This window comes from Neovison vison, chromosome 12 (assembly GCF_020171115.1).
Source record: "Neovison vison isolate M4711 chromosome 12, ASM_NN_V1, whole genome shotgun sequence".
NCBI classification, from domain to species: domain Eukaryota; kingdom Metazoa; phylum Chordata; class Mammalia; order Carnivora; family Mustelidae; genus Neogale; species Neogale vison.
This window is the reverse complement of record NC_058102.1, coordinates 10,390,350-10,404,220: the sequence shown is the minus strand read 5'-3', so window position 1 is coordinate 10,404,220 and position 13,871 is coordinate 10,390,350. Positions and strand designations below refer to the sequence as shown.

At 56.1% G+C, this 13,871-nt stretch overlaps 1 protein-coding gene across 5 annotated transcripts; it reads left to right on the top strand.

Moving 5' to 3' along the window:
* The first annotated feature begins 2,112 nt into the window (after nt 1-2,112).
* NOL12 (nucleolar protein 12) lies at nt 2,113-12,215 on the top strand. Of its 5 annotated transcripts, XM_044227509.1 has the most exons (8): nt 2,113-2,248; nt 4,504-4,591; nt 5,664-5,908; nt 7,426-7,531; nt 7,857-7,905; nt 8,439-8,581; nt 10,182-10,279; nt 10,670-12,215. In XM_044227509.1, exons 3-8 carry the CDS (start codon nt 5,826-5,828, stop codon nt 10,833-10,835), a joined length of 645 nt encoding a protein of 214 aa, XP_044083444.1. In that variant the 5' UTR covers nt 2,113-2,248; nt 4,504-4,591; nt 5,664-5,825; the 3' UTR covers nt 10,836-12,215. The 5 variants fall into 5 exon arrangements, with proteins under 5 accessions (XP_044083444.1, XP_044083445.1, XP_044083443.1 ...); XM_044227510.1 differs by lacking the exon at nt 4,504-4,591 and having other exon boundaries at nt 5,359-5,908; XM_044227508.1 differs by lacking the exon at nt 2,113-2,248 and adding an exon at nt 3,994-4,123 and having other exon boundaries at nt 4,504-5,908.
* Nucleotides 12,216-13,871: the final 1,656 nt, after the last annotated feature.

The following is a 13,871-nucleotide window of genomic DNA, read 5'->3' as shown; positions in this document are numbered from 1 at the left end:
AAAGGAATTTTTTTATGGTAAAGTAGACTTACAGGATCCTGGGGGTGGGATGTGTGTCAGTCAGGCTAGGTTTGCCTTTTGCCGTTAGCAGAGTTTTAACATTGAGGCAGTTGTGTCCCAGGAGGAATGTCACTCCGCCTATTTCAAGGACTTGTCAATGGGCTGTAGTTGGAAAGGAATTTTTTTTTGAAGATTTATTTATTTGACAGAGATCACAAGTAGGCAGAGGCAGGCAGAGAGAGAGGGGGAAGCAGGCTCCCGAGCAGAGAGCCCGATGATGTGGGGCTCGATCTCAGGACCCTGAGACCATGACTGAGCCAAAGGCAGAGGTTTTAACCCACTGAGCCACCCAGGTGCTCCGGTAGTAAGGAAATTTAATAATTTTTCTTCTGCCTTTGTTCCCCACATCAAAGAGGACCTACAAGATATTGCTAAAGAGGCCTTGCCACTATCAAGTTAAGGTTGTTTACCCCTCTACAAAGGTATTAACATTAAGATAATTGGGAGCTTTCTGGAGGAATGTCACACGAGTCCCACCCAGGCGTGGGAGTTGGGGGGGAAGGTTGTAGAGTGTCAGCTCGTGTGTCTTCAGCCAGGCTTCTGCTCCCTCATCGTGATCAGCCCAGTCTGAAGGGAAGGAAAACCGCTCTGCAGGATGGCATGGCTCCCTGGTCTGCACCGGCCCCGCTGAGAGCTGCGAGGCGGCCCAGACAGCCCAGCCTTGTGTTTCCAGGCCACAAGCTGGAGCCCAAGGGCGACCAAGTCTGAAAGCTGCTACTTCTGTGACCATGGCAGAACCCTCATCCTGACACTGGGGAGAGGGACTCAGGCAATGATGCTGGCTCAACTCCTGGCCCGTTCCCCCCACCCACCCAGAAGTTTGTTCATTTGCTTATAATCGCTACACCCAACCTGGGGCTTGAACTCATGACCCCAAGATCCAGAGTCACATGCTCTGCGGACTAAGCCAGCTGAGCACCCCTGTTGGCCAGGTTCTGTATGGGAGGAACTGGGGCGTGGGGCGTGGGGGGGGACATGCCAACCCCCCTCCCCCGCAAGGAACTGGGTAGAGGCAGGCAGTCTCCCTGCTCCCAGAGGTCCCTTTCGTGCAGAGCAGAGGAGTTCGGGGAAACTCAGTTGGCCTGGGAGGAGGTCTCCAGGAGCCCCTTCTCTCTTGGTTTCCAAAGAGGACATGTCTTGCAAGACCCACCAGGCTCTACTCCCCCAGAGGGCATTGATTATTATTTTATTTTATTAAATATTTTTATTTATTTATTTGACAGAGAGAGAGACAAGAGAGGGAACACGAGCAGGGGCAGAGAGAAAGAAAGAAGCAGGCTCCCTGAAGAGCAGGGAGCCAAACGCGGGGCTCTAACCCCAGACCCTGGGATCATGACCTGAGCCAAAGGCAGATGCTCAACAACCAATCCACCCAGGCGCCCGAGAGGGCAATGTTTAACCCAGTCCAGCGGACTCATTTGTCATAAGTGATGGGACCTGGGATGAGGGCCAGGCAACCCGGCAGACTGACCATCCCCTGGCTCCTTTTTGCTTCCTGCTCCCTGTTCCAGGGCCCCTACCTCCCTGGGAAGCAGCCCCTAGACCTGAGCCAATGTTCAGGATGACTTAGTATGAAAACTTCCCACGGGCTACCCCCAAACCACAGGGCACTGTCACCTGACGTGTGGAGGGTGGGAGCCTGGCCAATTTCGGTCTCCAGGCGAGCTAGCACTAGGTGGGACCTAGTGTGGGACCTGTGGGACCCAGGGTGGTGCTCCTCTACCCACCCCCCAGCCTTAGTTTCCTCATCTGTAAAATGGGGGTCGTTATTTGCACCTGGGCCCTTTTGGGTGGATAATCCCCATCAGTGGGAAGCACATCTCTAGCGGAGAGCCCAGGAGGATGGAGTGTACAGGCTGGGAGCTACCCCGAGCCTCAGGCAATCTCCAGGCTCTCCCAGGGCCGGCCAGAGAGAAACGGCTTTGGAAGTCTGGCTGTGACGGAGCGCCCTCTGCTGGACGTCGGAGAAAGTGTCTCTTGGACCGCCTTTCTCTAGTCCTCTAGGTTCAGCGTCACAGATTCTGGACAGACCCAATGAACTCCCACAATACTCCAGGACTGGGAGGGACGACAACCAGGCAGAGGAAAGTCCTGGGGCCGAGAGGAAAGGAAACCACCGCGTCTGGGCTCAGAGTCAAACAATCTTGTGTTCAAACCCCAGCTCCATCCCTGTGTGCCCCCGGATCAGGTACGAGAGAGCTCTCTGAACCTCAGTTGCCTCAACATCATGTTGCATGAATACTCTTATCTACCCCGTGGGGCTCTTGCACGGATTAGCTGAGATAAGGTGGAGAAATGCCTAGTTCCTAGCACACAGTAGTGAAGTAGGAAAGACGTTAGAGTTTGAAGCCAACGGACAAAAATTCTTGAGAGGTCTTTAGTGCAAAAAAGGTGTTGTTTTTTCTTTTTTTAAAGATTTTACTTTATAATTTGACAGACAGAGATCATAAGTAGGCAGAGAGGCAGGCAGAGAGAGAGGAGGAAGCAGGCTCCCCGTTGAGCAGAGAGCCTGAAGCAGGGCTTGATCCCAGGACTCCGGGATCCTGACCTGAGCTGAAGGCAAAGGCTTAACCCACTGAGCCACCCAGGTGCCCCCAAAAAGGTAGTTTTATTAAAGCACAGCGACAGGACCTGTGGGCAGAAAGACCTGCACCGCAGTCATAAAAAGTGGCCCACTATATACTTTCTAGTTGGAAGGGGGTTAGGGAAAGCTTAAGTCTCTAAGGAACTTGGAAGCAAGGTTTCCAGGACCTTGAGGGGGCTAGCTATTATTAGGAAAAAGGTCATTTTACTGTCTAGTAAAACCTTAAGTCATGAGACCCTCCAGATGTATACCGGTGGGCCATATGCTTGGGGATGATTGCCAACACATATCTTGGGGGTTTAGAGATAAAAGAAATTTCTTTTTTTTCTTTTTTTTTTTCTAAAGATTTTATTTATTTATTTGAGAGAGAGACAGTGAGAGAGAGCATGAGAGGCGAGAAGATCAGAGGGAGAAGCAGACTCCCCATGGAGCTGGGAGCCTGATGCAGGACTCGATCCTGGGACCCTGGGACCGTGACCTGAGCCGAAGGCAGTTGCTTAACCAACTGAGCCACCCAGGTGCCCAAGATAATAGAAATTTCTAAAGGAATTTTTATATGTTAAAGTAGACTTATAGGTGGGGGAAAGAGTTGGGCTAAGATTTTGTCCTTAGCAAAGTATTAACATTGAGTCCCTAGGGAACTGTCACTCTGCCTGTTCCAAGGACTTGCCAATGGGCTGTACCTAGTCAGCAAATTTAGTAATTTTTTTCTTGTGCCTTTATTTCCCACATCAAGTAGATGCTCAATAAACAAAAAAGTGAGATTCAAGGTGAAACCAATTCAAAGAATTATTATTAAGATTTATTAATTTATTTGACACAGATGCCCACGTGCCCAAGTGGGGGGAGGGGCAGAGAGCCAGGGACAGAAGCAGACTCCTGCCTGAGCAGGGGTCTGACCCAGGGCTCAACTGGGGCTCCCTCTCATGACCCTGAGATCATGACCTGAACCCAAACCAAGAGTCAGACACTTGACAGACTGAGCCACCCAGGCGCCCCCAAAGAGTGGTGGGTGTTTTCAGACCATGAGCTGTAGTGTCTTTCTGGAGTCTGGAGTCTGGGTGTGGTCCCAGTCCCTTGGCTCCTCTCCTGGGGCAAGGGGATCTGAAATCCCCTGGGAAGGGTGAAGCAATGGTCCCTGCCTGAGGTGGAGGGCTTCACGCTGCACTGGGTGGGGGCTTTGCACAGGAGGCCTCCCGGAGCGCTCTGCAACCCCCACCCCGGGGAGGGGAGGAGCAGGCAGGCAGCGAGGGCTAGGTGGGCTACAAGGGCCAACCAACCGCCCAGAGCTCCCCGATCTCCCTAGCCTGGAAGCTCAGCGAGGGCAGCAGCCGGAGAACGGCTCTGTACACCACTTACCTACTGGGCGACTTCCCCGCCTGAGCCTCCCTTTCCTCACCTGTATAACGGGCTTGGAAACAGCACCAGGAGGGCAAGTTGGCTGGCTCAGGGCAGCACGACACTCTTGATCTCTAGATGGTAAGTTCAAGCCCCACCTTGGGTGTAGAGATAGCTAAAAAAAATAAAATCTTTAAAAGAAAAGAAAGAGGGCCGCCTGGGTAGCTCAGTCGGTTAAGCCTCTGCCTTCAGCTCAGGTCATGATCTCAGGGTCGTAGGATCGAGCCCCATGGGACTCCCTGCTCAGCGGGGAGCCTGCTTCTCCCTCTCCCTCTGCTCCTCCCCCAGTTCCTGCCTGCACACTCCCTCTTTCTTTCTTGCTCACACTTTCTCAAATAAATAAATAAATAAATACCTTAAAAAAAATAAAAAGAGAGAGAGGAAGGAAGGGAGGGAAGGAGGGAAGGCACAAGCACCGACCTCACAGGGCCCTTGTGAGGATTCACTGGAATAATCCACAGGAGACCCTGAGAACATTCCTCAGCACAGGAGGGAGACAGACTAGTCCTGTAACCCCTGACAAGTTGCCTCCACTTTCTGAGAGAACAGGTAGGTCCCTTCTCTGGGTGCCTGGCACACAGTAGGTGCTCAATACATGTATACTTACTTATCTCCCGGCCCCAGTCACTTGTCCAAGGAGAAGGGGGGGGTGCTTTAAGAGTCTGATATTCCTCAGATATTCCTACTCTCAGCCCGTTCTGGGGTCACTTCCTCTGGTGGCCCTCCAGCAGCCTCCTGGGCTCCCCGCGGGAGAGGTACCAACCCCAGCTCTACCAGACTGGCCAGTCTTTCAAGGCGAGGGCAGCCGTCCCTCCGCAGCGCCGCGGCAGGGATGAAAATTGAGCGTGGGGCGTTCAGGCATACGATCCCAGTTACTAAGATTCCCCTTCAGGTGGTGTTTTACTGAATGCCTTCACACGCCCGCGCTCATCTTCCGTAAAGGTTGTGTTATTATGACACCCCCAGGCCACACTGGGGGAAACGGAGGCACAGAGAGGGGGAGATGGCTTGTGTAGCAAACACAAGTGTGGCACGTGTTACTTACACACAATGTTACACAACTCACGTGTCCTCCTCATCGTGGTTCTCACAGTGTGGTCCGTGGGCCAGGAGTACCAACATCCCCTGACAACTTGTTAGCGTTGCAGATTACAGGGTTTACTGTAGACCCGCGGAATCAGAAACTCTAGAGTGGGGCCGAGCGGTCTGGGTTTCAGCAAGCCCTCCAGGGGATCCTGATAAACGCCAAAGTTTGAAAACCATTGTCTTGCACAACCCTACCAAAGTCACTATAATTATCCCTATTTTACAAATAGGGTAATTGTGGCCAAGCGAAGGCAATTGGTGCAGAACCACAGCTGTAATTGGGAGTACCAGGATTCTAATCCAGAGAGTGTGGCGCCAGAAATGGGTTCTTGGAGACCACTAACGATTTGACATCAGAATCAGAAGTACGATCAGCAATATTTGGCCATTTGCTAATAATTCCGTATGGAGCAGCTACTGCATGTCCATGCACCGTGCTAAACTCTGGGACGTCTCTTTCTCCGTTGCTGGCCTAGGAGGGGTACTGGGGTTAGGAATCACCGAGGAGGGGTAGGTATCTGATTGTTACACTCAGAAAGTAGGTACCGGGAGGCGGGCTCCGCTGCCCCTTTAAAAGGCGGGGCCTGAGCAACGGAACTGAGGAGCGTAAGTGCGACACGTGCCCGAGAGGCTAAGAAGGATACACCCGGAAGTCTCTGAGGCGTGCTGGAACCGCGCCGCCGGAGGCCTCGCCGCTATGGGCCGCAACAAGAAGAAGAAGCGAGATGGCGACGACCGGCGGCCGCGGCTCGTTCTCAGCTTTGATGAAGAGAAGCGGCGGTGAGTGTCAAGGCTGGAGCGGATTTCCTTGGGGCCGCTGGCCGGGGCGGGCGGCTGATGCTCACGCATAGGTCCCTTCCGGCCCCGCCCTCCCGGCGTGGCCCGGCTCCCCTCCGACCTCCCCCTCCCCTGCGGAATGGAAGCGGCCGCGCTCGGCCCCCGCGCCCAGGGGATGGAATCGCCCGCCCCACCCTCCCTTCGCTCGGTCGGCGCTCGGGCTGGCCTGGCTCCTGCTGCGTGCGCCGCGGCAGGGCGGGTTTGGGGCCCGGGAGCTGAGGCGTCGACGTCCCGGGCCCAGTCCAGCGGCGCCCCACGCGGTAGACTCAGCAGTTGTTGATGAATGAGGAGGGAGTGAGATGAGCGTCGCTTAAGTTGATTTATGCCCTCATCACACGTGTCCCGAGTTCCTTCGGTGTGTGGGTGCCAGATCTCAGGGCACCCGAGCTGCACCCCTAAGCCTCAGCGTCCGGTCCATCAGATGTTTCCCGCCCGCGTGTGGAAGTTAGCGAAAAGCCTCGTGTTGGGGCCCTAGAACCTTTGGAAATGGTGCGGCCAGCACTAGAGAGATGAGGAGCCCCGATCAGATAGGGGAGGGGAATGCGGGGTGGGGGGGAACCCACGGGCCCTACAGATGGGTCGGGGGGCAGGTGTCCTGGGGAAATGGGGTGCCAGTCTAGTGGAAAGTTTGTGGACGTCGGGGTGAGTATGTGCTTTTTTTTTTTTTTTAATTCTATTTATTTATTTGACACAGAGAGATCACAGGCAGGCAGAGAGGCAGGCAGAGATAGAGGGGGAAGCGGCTCCCCGCTGAGCGGAGAGCCTGATGCGGGGCTTGATCCCAGGACCCTGAGATCATCCATGACCCGAGCAGAAGGCAGAGGCTTTAACCCACTGAGCCACCCAGGTGCCCCGTGTGAGGGTGTCCTTAAGAGCCTACTAGAAGTGGCTTAATTGACTGGGTCAAGGAATCTGGCAACATAGAAGGGGCCCCTCCTGTCCTGCCCACGTACCTGGCCCTGTTACGTGAGGCTGAGAGCCCTCCTGGAGGGAGGTGGGTGGAAGAGGCAGCATCTCCCTCTTTCTCCTGATCTTACACTCTCTATGTCTTTCGGCAAACAGCCTCGATTCTCTGTGCCTCAGTGGCCCCATGCGTAAAACGGGGATCGGTTACCTACCACATAGGTTGTTGTGAGGAATACGTGGGATAAGACATACACTTTTTAAAAAAATTTGTTTGAGAGAGAGAGCGAGCACACAGAAGCAGCACGGGTGGGGGTGAGGACGAGCAGAGGGAGAGAGAGAAGCCGACTCCTCGCTGAGCAGGGAGCCCGATGTGGGACTCGATCCCAGGACCCTGGAACCTTGACCTGCCCAAAGGCAGACGCTTAAACGACTGAGGCATCCAGGTGCCCCTGTGTACATTTTTGTAGCGTACGGTATTAGTGGTTTTTCTCTTCCTGGCATGAGCCTTTCTTTCCTTGTGTCTCTTCCTGACTCTTCATGCTTCTCTCCTGCAGGGAGTACCTGACTGGCTTCCATAAGAGGAAGGTAGAGCGGAAGAAGGCAGCCATTGAGGAGATCAAGCATCGGCTCAAGGAGGAGCAGAAGAAGCTCCGGGAGGAGGTGCAAAGGGCGGGGAAGGGTGCGGGAAGGGGGGTAGGGAGGGAGAGAGAGTGTGTGTGTATAAAATCTGACTCTTAAGGGATTTTCATCCTTGGATGGCCTTAATAGGGGTGTCTGCAGGAATGAGGGAAGGCGTGGGGAACAGTCTGTACAGGTAGAATCATGGTGGGCCCTGGTCTGGGGAAGGTTGAGGATGGAATCTTCTGGTGTTTCACCAGGAGTCAGTCCGTCATGGTCTCACTCACCCTGGAGACGAGCAGCGCTCCTGCCTAGGGTTGGCAGGAGAGGCCACACTCAACTGTGTTCCCTTCCCTTTTGGTTTCAGCGGCATCAGGAATACTTGAAGATGCTGGCAGAGAGAGAGGAGGCCCTGGGTAAGTCCCGTCTTTGCCCTGACCTTGGGGGTCAGGCCAACAGGCCTAGGCTTATTTATCCTTTGGTGGGAGGAAGCGGAGAGGTGTGGGGGCTGGTCAGAAGCTAACTTCCCTAGCTCTAGGGGTCTTGGTGGTGAGGCAAGGGCCAGGGGTGGTCTTCATTGACCTCTAAAAGTGAGTGGATCAGACAGACACAGGGAGGACCAGCCTCTTGGTGAAGTGACCCTGAACAGAAAGCCCAGTTCCGGAGGCCTGGACGGACTAGGGATAGAGGGGAAGGGGCAACAGCAGCTGCTGGGGTCACACCGGGTTCGTCCTAGATGAGAAGCAGATGGTCTGAGGTCTCCCTGGAGCATCAAGGGAGGAGTTGAATCATTTACATTTGTCTGCAGGCCGGACTCTGGAGCCGGTAACTTCCTGGACAGTCTCCCATAGAGGAGAGGGGCCACTGCACTCTAGGGCTGGGCAGGGGGTGAGAGTCCGGTTCCGTGCGCTCTGAGGCTGAGACCCGGTTCTGTGCCCACCTTGCGCAGAGGAGGCAGATGAACTGGACAGGCTGGTGACGGCCAAGACAGAGTCGGTGCACTATGACCACCCCAACCACACAGTCACCGTGACCACCATCAGCGACCTAGACCTCTCGGGGGCCCGGCTGCTGGGACTGCCTCCACCGGAGGTGGGTATAACTTCCAGCCCTAGGGAAGATGGGTCCCAGGAGCAGACAGCTTGTCGGCGGTGCTGAGTGCTGCTCCCTGTTACGGGGATTCCAGTGTGAGGGGCTCTTTCCCTCCTGGGCAGTCTTTCCGGCCTGGACAAAATCCCTGACCCTGGGTTCTATGACCCGGTTCTATGACTCAGCGGCTTTGGGCACATGGGCAGGTGTCTTCGCCAGTAAGTTGGGAGGGGGTGCAGCGGGGGAGTCCTGGATGATAACACTGCCTTGTGGCATTGCTGAGAGTGTTAAAGTGGTCCATCCAAGGGAAGCACTAGTGATAGTGGTGTGTGGTGGTCACTCCAGTACGTGGGCACAGCAGTAACACGGCCCGGCCACGCGCACGAACGGTGAGTTTGCAGCTGTGAATGGGGAGAGACTCACAGATTGCAACCAACATTTACTTACTTAAGTAAGCAGAGAGAGAGGGAGGAAGCAGGCTCCCCGCAGAGCAGAGAGCCTGATGTGAGGCTCGATCCTAGGACCCTGAGATCATGACCTGAGTCGAAGGCAGAGGTTTTAACCCACTGAGCCACGCAGGTGCCCCTGCAACCAACATTTAAGAAAGAAATAAGGGATCCCCCTTTTATTTATTTATTTTTAAAGATTTTATTTATTTATTTGATAGGGAGAAACACAGCGAGAGAGGCAGGCAGAGTGGGAGAGGGAAAAGCAGGTTTCCTGGCAAGCAGGGAGCCCAATGCGGGGCTCAATCCCCGGACCCTGGGATCATGACCTGCGCCGAAGGCAGACGCTTAATTGACTATGCCACCCAGGTGCCCCAGGATCCCCTTTTTAAAAGTGCTCGGTGGGCCCTGATCGGGAGCCACGGAGCCTTCCAGAAAGGGCAGAGGAAAGCACTGCTTTCAGGTGAAGCAGCAGCGTGTTGTGTCGTTTTGCTTGAGTTGGTATGACCCGGTATTCCCCCTTGGTGGCGGGGACGAGCTGCTGGGGAGCATGAGTGAGGGAGAGGCTTTGGAAGCGCGAAGGAAATGTTAACACAGTCAGCACCGCCTAATAAGCTCTCAAAACAGCAACAACAACAAAAACAAAATTAAAAGGTCTTAAAAGTTAAAAAGAAAAAAGGAAAGAAATAGAGCAGAATGTCACTAAAAGAATCAGAAAGCCTCCAGTGAAGTACCGTCTCGAAACGGAGCAGCGTCCGTCTGGGTGGGGTGGGCACTTGAGTCCCTGTCCATCCCCAGTCCACGGCATAGCATGTCTCCTGTCACGGGGGTCCTGGAGCCAGCGCTTCTGGCGTCCCTACTGCGCTCCTGCTCCTTCTCTATCTCACGCTCATTCTTCTGAGTCCTCCCGGCCTCTGCAGCGGATGTGCGGACGCTCACAGCTGAAGGAAGAAGGGCATGACGCTGGGAAACTCGGCTCTTCCTGCGTCATCTCTGCCGCAGGGCTGTGCAAGGCTTGTCCACCGTGGCCTTCTCTGAGCCCTGAGCCAGGCCTCCAGGCAGCAGGCCTTGCCCCTCCCTGGCAGAGCCGGGACAGCTGGTGTCAGGTCCTTCGATCTACCGCTCTGTGTGACAGTCCTTGTTCTCTGCTTCTTTAGCAAGGGACTGGCCACAGGCCCGAGGAAGAGGTGTCCTCCACGGAAAAGCCGACCAGAGCCTTACCCCGGAAATCCAGAGATCCCCTCCTGTCCCAGCGGTGAGCCCTGGCCTGTCCTCCCCTAGGCTTCTGCTTCCTCGTGACTGACGGTGGTGACGGGGCCGGTGGAGCCACCTCTGGCTGGCCTGTGGCGGGTGGCATGGGGCAGTGACTCTGCTCTGCCTGTCGAGTGTCCCTCCTCCCCAACAGTGGCCATCCCTGGGTGCCCTTAGTGCCTGTGGTAAGGGCGCTATTTATGAGCCGAGGAACTGGCAGGCCCTCTGGGATCAGAGCGGCCGCCTTGGCATGGATTTGGTGTTCCCGGCATTCCAGGCCTGTATGACTTCGTCCGCGAGTCAGGCGGTCCGTCGTCCTCCCCAACCCAGCCTTCCCCGCACGCCCCGAGAGTAAATGCGGCCCCAGCCTCAGCAGCCTCGCACCCTCCTACAGGATTTCCGCTCTCACGGCGTCACTGCACGCACACAGCCGCAAGAAGACCAAGAGGAAACGTCCCCGACGGGCCCCGGACTCCACCAAGAAGCCCCCAAGCGCCACCCGTACGAGCAAGACCCAGCGCCGCCGGCTGACGGGCACGGCCCGGCACGGTGCAGAGTGAGCCCCGAGAACCAGGCCGTGCCCAGCCCGGGCTGAAAGCTTGGCTGTCCCAGGAACCCAGCCCCGAGGGGGCGACTCTGCGGCCCAGGCCTGGGAGGCCAGCACCTGTGGCCCGGAGCTGGGCCGCCGGAGGGGGCAGGCAGCTGAGAGTTGGCTACCGGCGGGAGGAGCCTTCAGACTCGAATCGTTGGCATCTTCCCACCTGTGTCCCCACGGAGCCGTCAACAGATTGTGAAGCTGAGCGCGCTCTTGGTCTTGTTTGTCCCTGACCCTGACGCCACGTGCCAGGGGCCGGCTTCTGAGGTGGATGAGACAGTCAGGCAAGGAGGTCCACCCTCACGGTCCAGCAGTGTCCGTGTGGGTGTGAGAAAGTGGTAGAGTCCAGTCACCCCACCGCTGCGAGAAGCTGCTCCTGGGCCGGGGGCAGGGGGCGCGGTGCCAGACTCCGCCCTTTACTGGCTGCGACTCTGGGTCTGTCCCTTCCTGGCCTCACTGTCTTCAGCTGGAACTGAAGTGGTGGGAGCGGGTGAGTTCCAGGAGCATTCCCCACCCAGCTGGGGACCAGTGAGAGACGGGAAGGTGACAGGAGAAGCTACATGTCCCACCTGGCCCCGGGGTGGGGGTGGGGGTGCTGGCAGGAGGGGAGCTGAAGTCCCAAACCCGTCTTCTTTCTGCTCAGCCCAGGGAGGGCTGCCGCTGGGGAGGCTCAGGAACAGGGGCTCCGTAGGCTGTGTCTCGGGGGGACTGGCACTCTCCCGTGTCACCATCCAGACCCGACATCTGGTGCCTGCGTGAAGGCCACACCTGGACATGGGAACGCGAAGCTCAGGGCGTATGGGGGGGAGACGCTGTGACCTGGCCCTTTGGCTCTTCCCCTGGCTCTTCCTGCTAGCCTCCCTCTTCTCGGGGTGGGGTGACTCGCTCTGCTGGGCTGCATCCATCCTGGGCAGAGGCTGGGGCCTGCTAGCAAGCTGGCCTGGTGCTTCTAGTGCTCCCCCCGGGGTGGGGAGTGTGAGCCTTGCCCTCACCCGCCCCCCGGGAGCAGAATACATCCTGGGCCCAAGGGATTAGTGCACAGGGGTGGGCGTGGGTTTGAATCCTCACTCTGCCATTTGGCCTCTGTGTGGGCACTTTGCCATGCTGACCTCTCTGGGCATATCCCCACAAGTAAGAAGTAAGACCCCCCCCCCTCCTGGGGCTGCCCCGAGGCCGCCAGGAGCCCTGAGCACGAGCCACCTCCCGCAGCCCCTGGCATCCCGGCCTCTGCTGGCCCCTGCGATGGCTGACCCACGGCTCTTCTCCCGTCCCCAGTGCCACAGGGTCATTTACCATTTAGAGCTACACGTTGTGATGTTTAAAAATATTAAATTCTCATTCGCTCTCTTCTGTGGGCACCGTCAATTCTCACAGCAGCCCAAGGAGACTGAGTCAGCGATTTTGTCCATCTTGGGATCAGAAGTGGCGGAATCAGAGCCCTCTGGAGGACTTGCCTTTTCTCCCCGGAGCCCCTCTCTCCGTGCTCCACACCAGGAGCTCTCCACACCTCGCTGCTCTCCCATCTGGTGGGCCTCCTGGCCTTGGGGCTTCTAGGAGCAGTGTAAGGAAGGATTCAGTTTAGCTGTATACAATAGAAAACAAATTTTAAAAACAACAGGCTTATATCAGAGGTTAACAGGGAAATAACTAGCCTGGAGCTGGGGGCATAGGGACTTGGGGGGCTGGGATGGCAGGCTTTTAGCTCTTTGTTTTGTGCCATTTTCAACCTGTGGCTTCCACCTCATGGTCCAAGATGGCTGCTTGAGCTCCAGCCGTCATACTTGCCTTTCAGCCAGCAGGAAGGAGGCAGGGTTGAAGAACATGTCCCTCTCTCCTTTAAAGAACATTTGACGCTTGTCTTGTGCCATGGATTGGGCAGAGGAAAAGACAAGGGGTAGGAGGAAGAGGGAGCTCCTGGCTATGGGGAAGGCTGGGTCCTGTGGTTCATTCTGGGGAACCATGTTCCCAAATAAGAATTGAGGGTTGTGTGGGGCACTTGGATGTCTCTGGTCATGACCCCCTGAGTCCTGGGACGGAGCCCTAGGGAATCTGCTTCCTCTCCCTCTGTCCTTCCCCACTGCCCGTGCTCTCCCTCTCACTGGCAGTCTCTCTGCCTCTCAAATAAAAATCTTGGATACAAGCAGCAGAGTCTCCCACAGAAGCCTGATACGTAAAGAAAGGACTGTCATGACCCATCTGTACGGAACCAAAGTCACAGCAGACACTTGCTTTTCTGTTCCTTGGTTACTGCGGTGAACTTCCCCGATGCTACTGGAAGGAGCAGGGCCTCTCAGCTCGTAGAGGAAAGACCCTCCTGGTAGGACAGGATGTATTTTCAGGCGGCTGAGTCCTCCGCAGGGGGACGAGTTGGGATCCTGCTGGCCCTGCCCGCCTGGTCCCGGAGCTATAGAGAAGAGGGTTCCATGCCAGGGAAGCTCAGGCTTTCCTCCTCTCTGAAGTCCCCCGGACCTCAGAGGCTGGGAGCCACCAGGTTTGAACTGTCGACCTCAGTGGCTCTGGCCTGGGATTCCCAGTTCGTCCTGAGCTGGAGACCTCGCTGTCTGTTCCGTTGTGAGCGGCGCCAGCGTGACAAAATTCTCCCAGGTCTCAAGCTGACACCTTGCAGATGTCGGAGACGGAGTTGCCCTTTAGATGTTCACAGGCTGCTCACGCCTCGCTCTGCCTGTGAGCCACCTCCTCAGAGAAGCCTTCCTTGACCCCTCCTCCGGCCCTGGGATCGATCCTTCCCACCCCCTCCCCACATGGGCTCCAGTGATACTTTGTTTCCTTCTTGTAAACACTGGACACGTCCGTAACCCGCTTATGTCTTTCCCCTCTGTCCCCACTAGCAGACCATGAGCTGCCTTTTTTTTTTTTTTTTTTTAAGATTTTATTTATTTGACAGACAAGAGATCACAAGTAGGCAGAGAGAGGAGGAAGCAGGCTCCCCGCTGAGCAGAGAGCCAGTTGCGGGGCTCCATCCCAGGACCCTGGGATCATG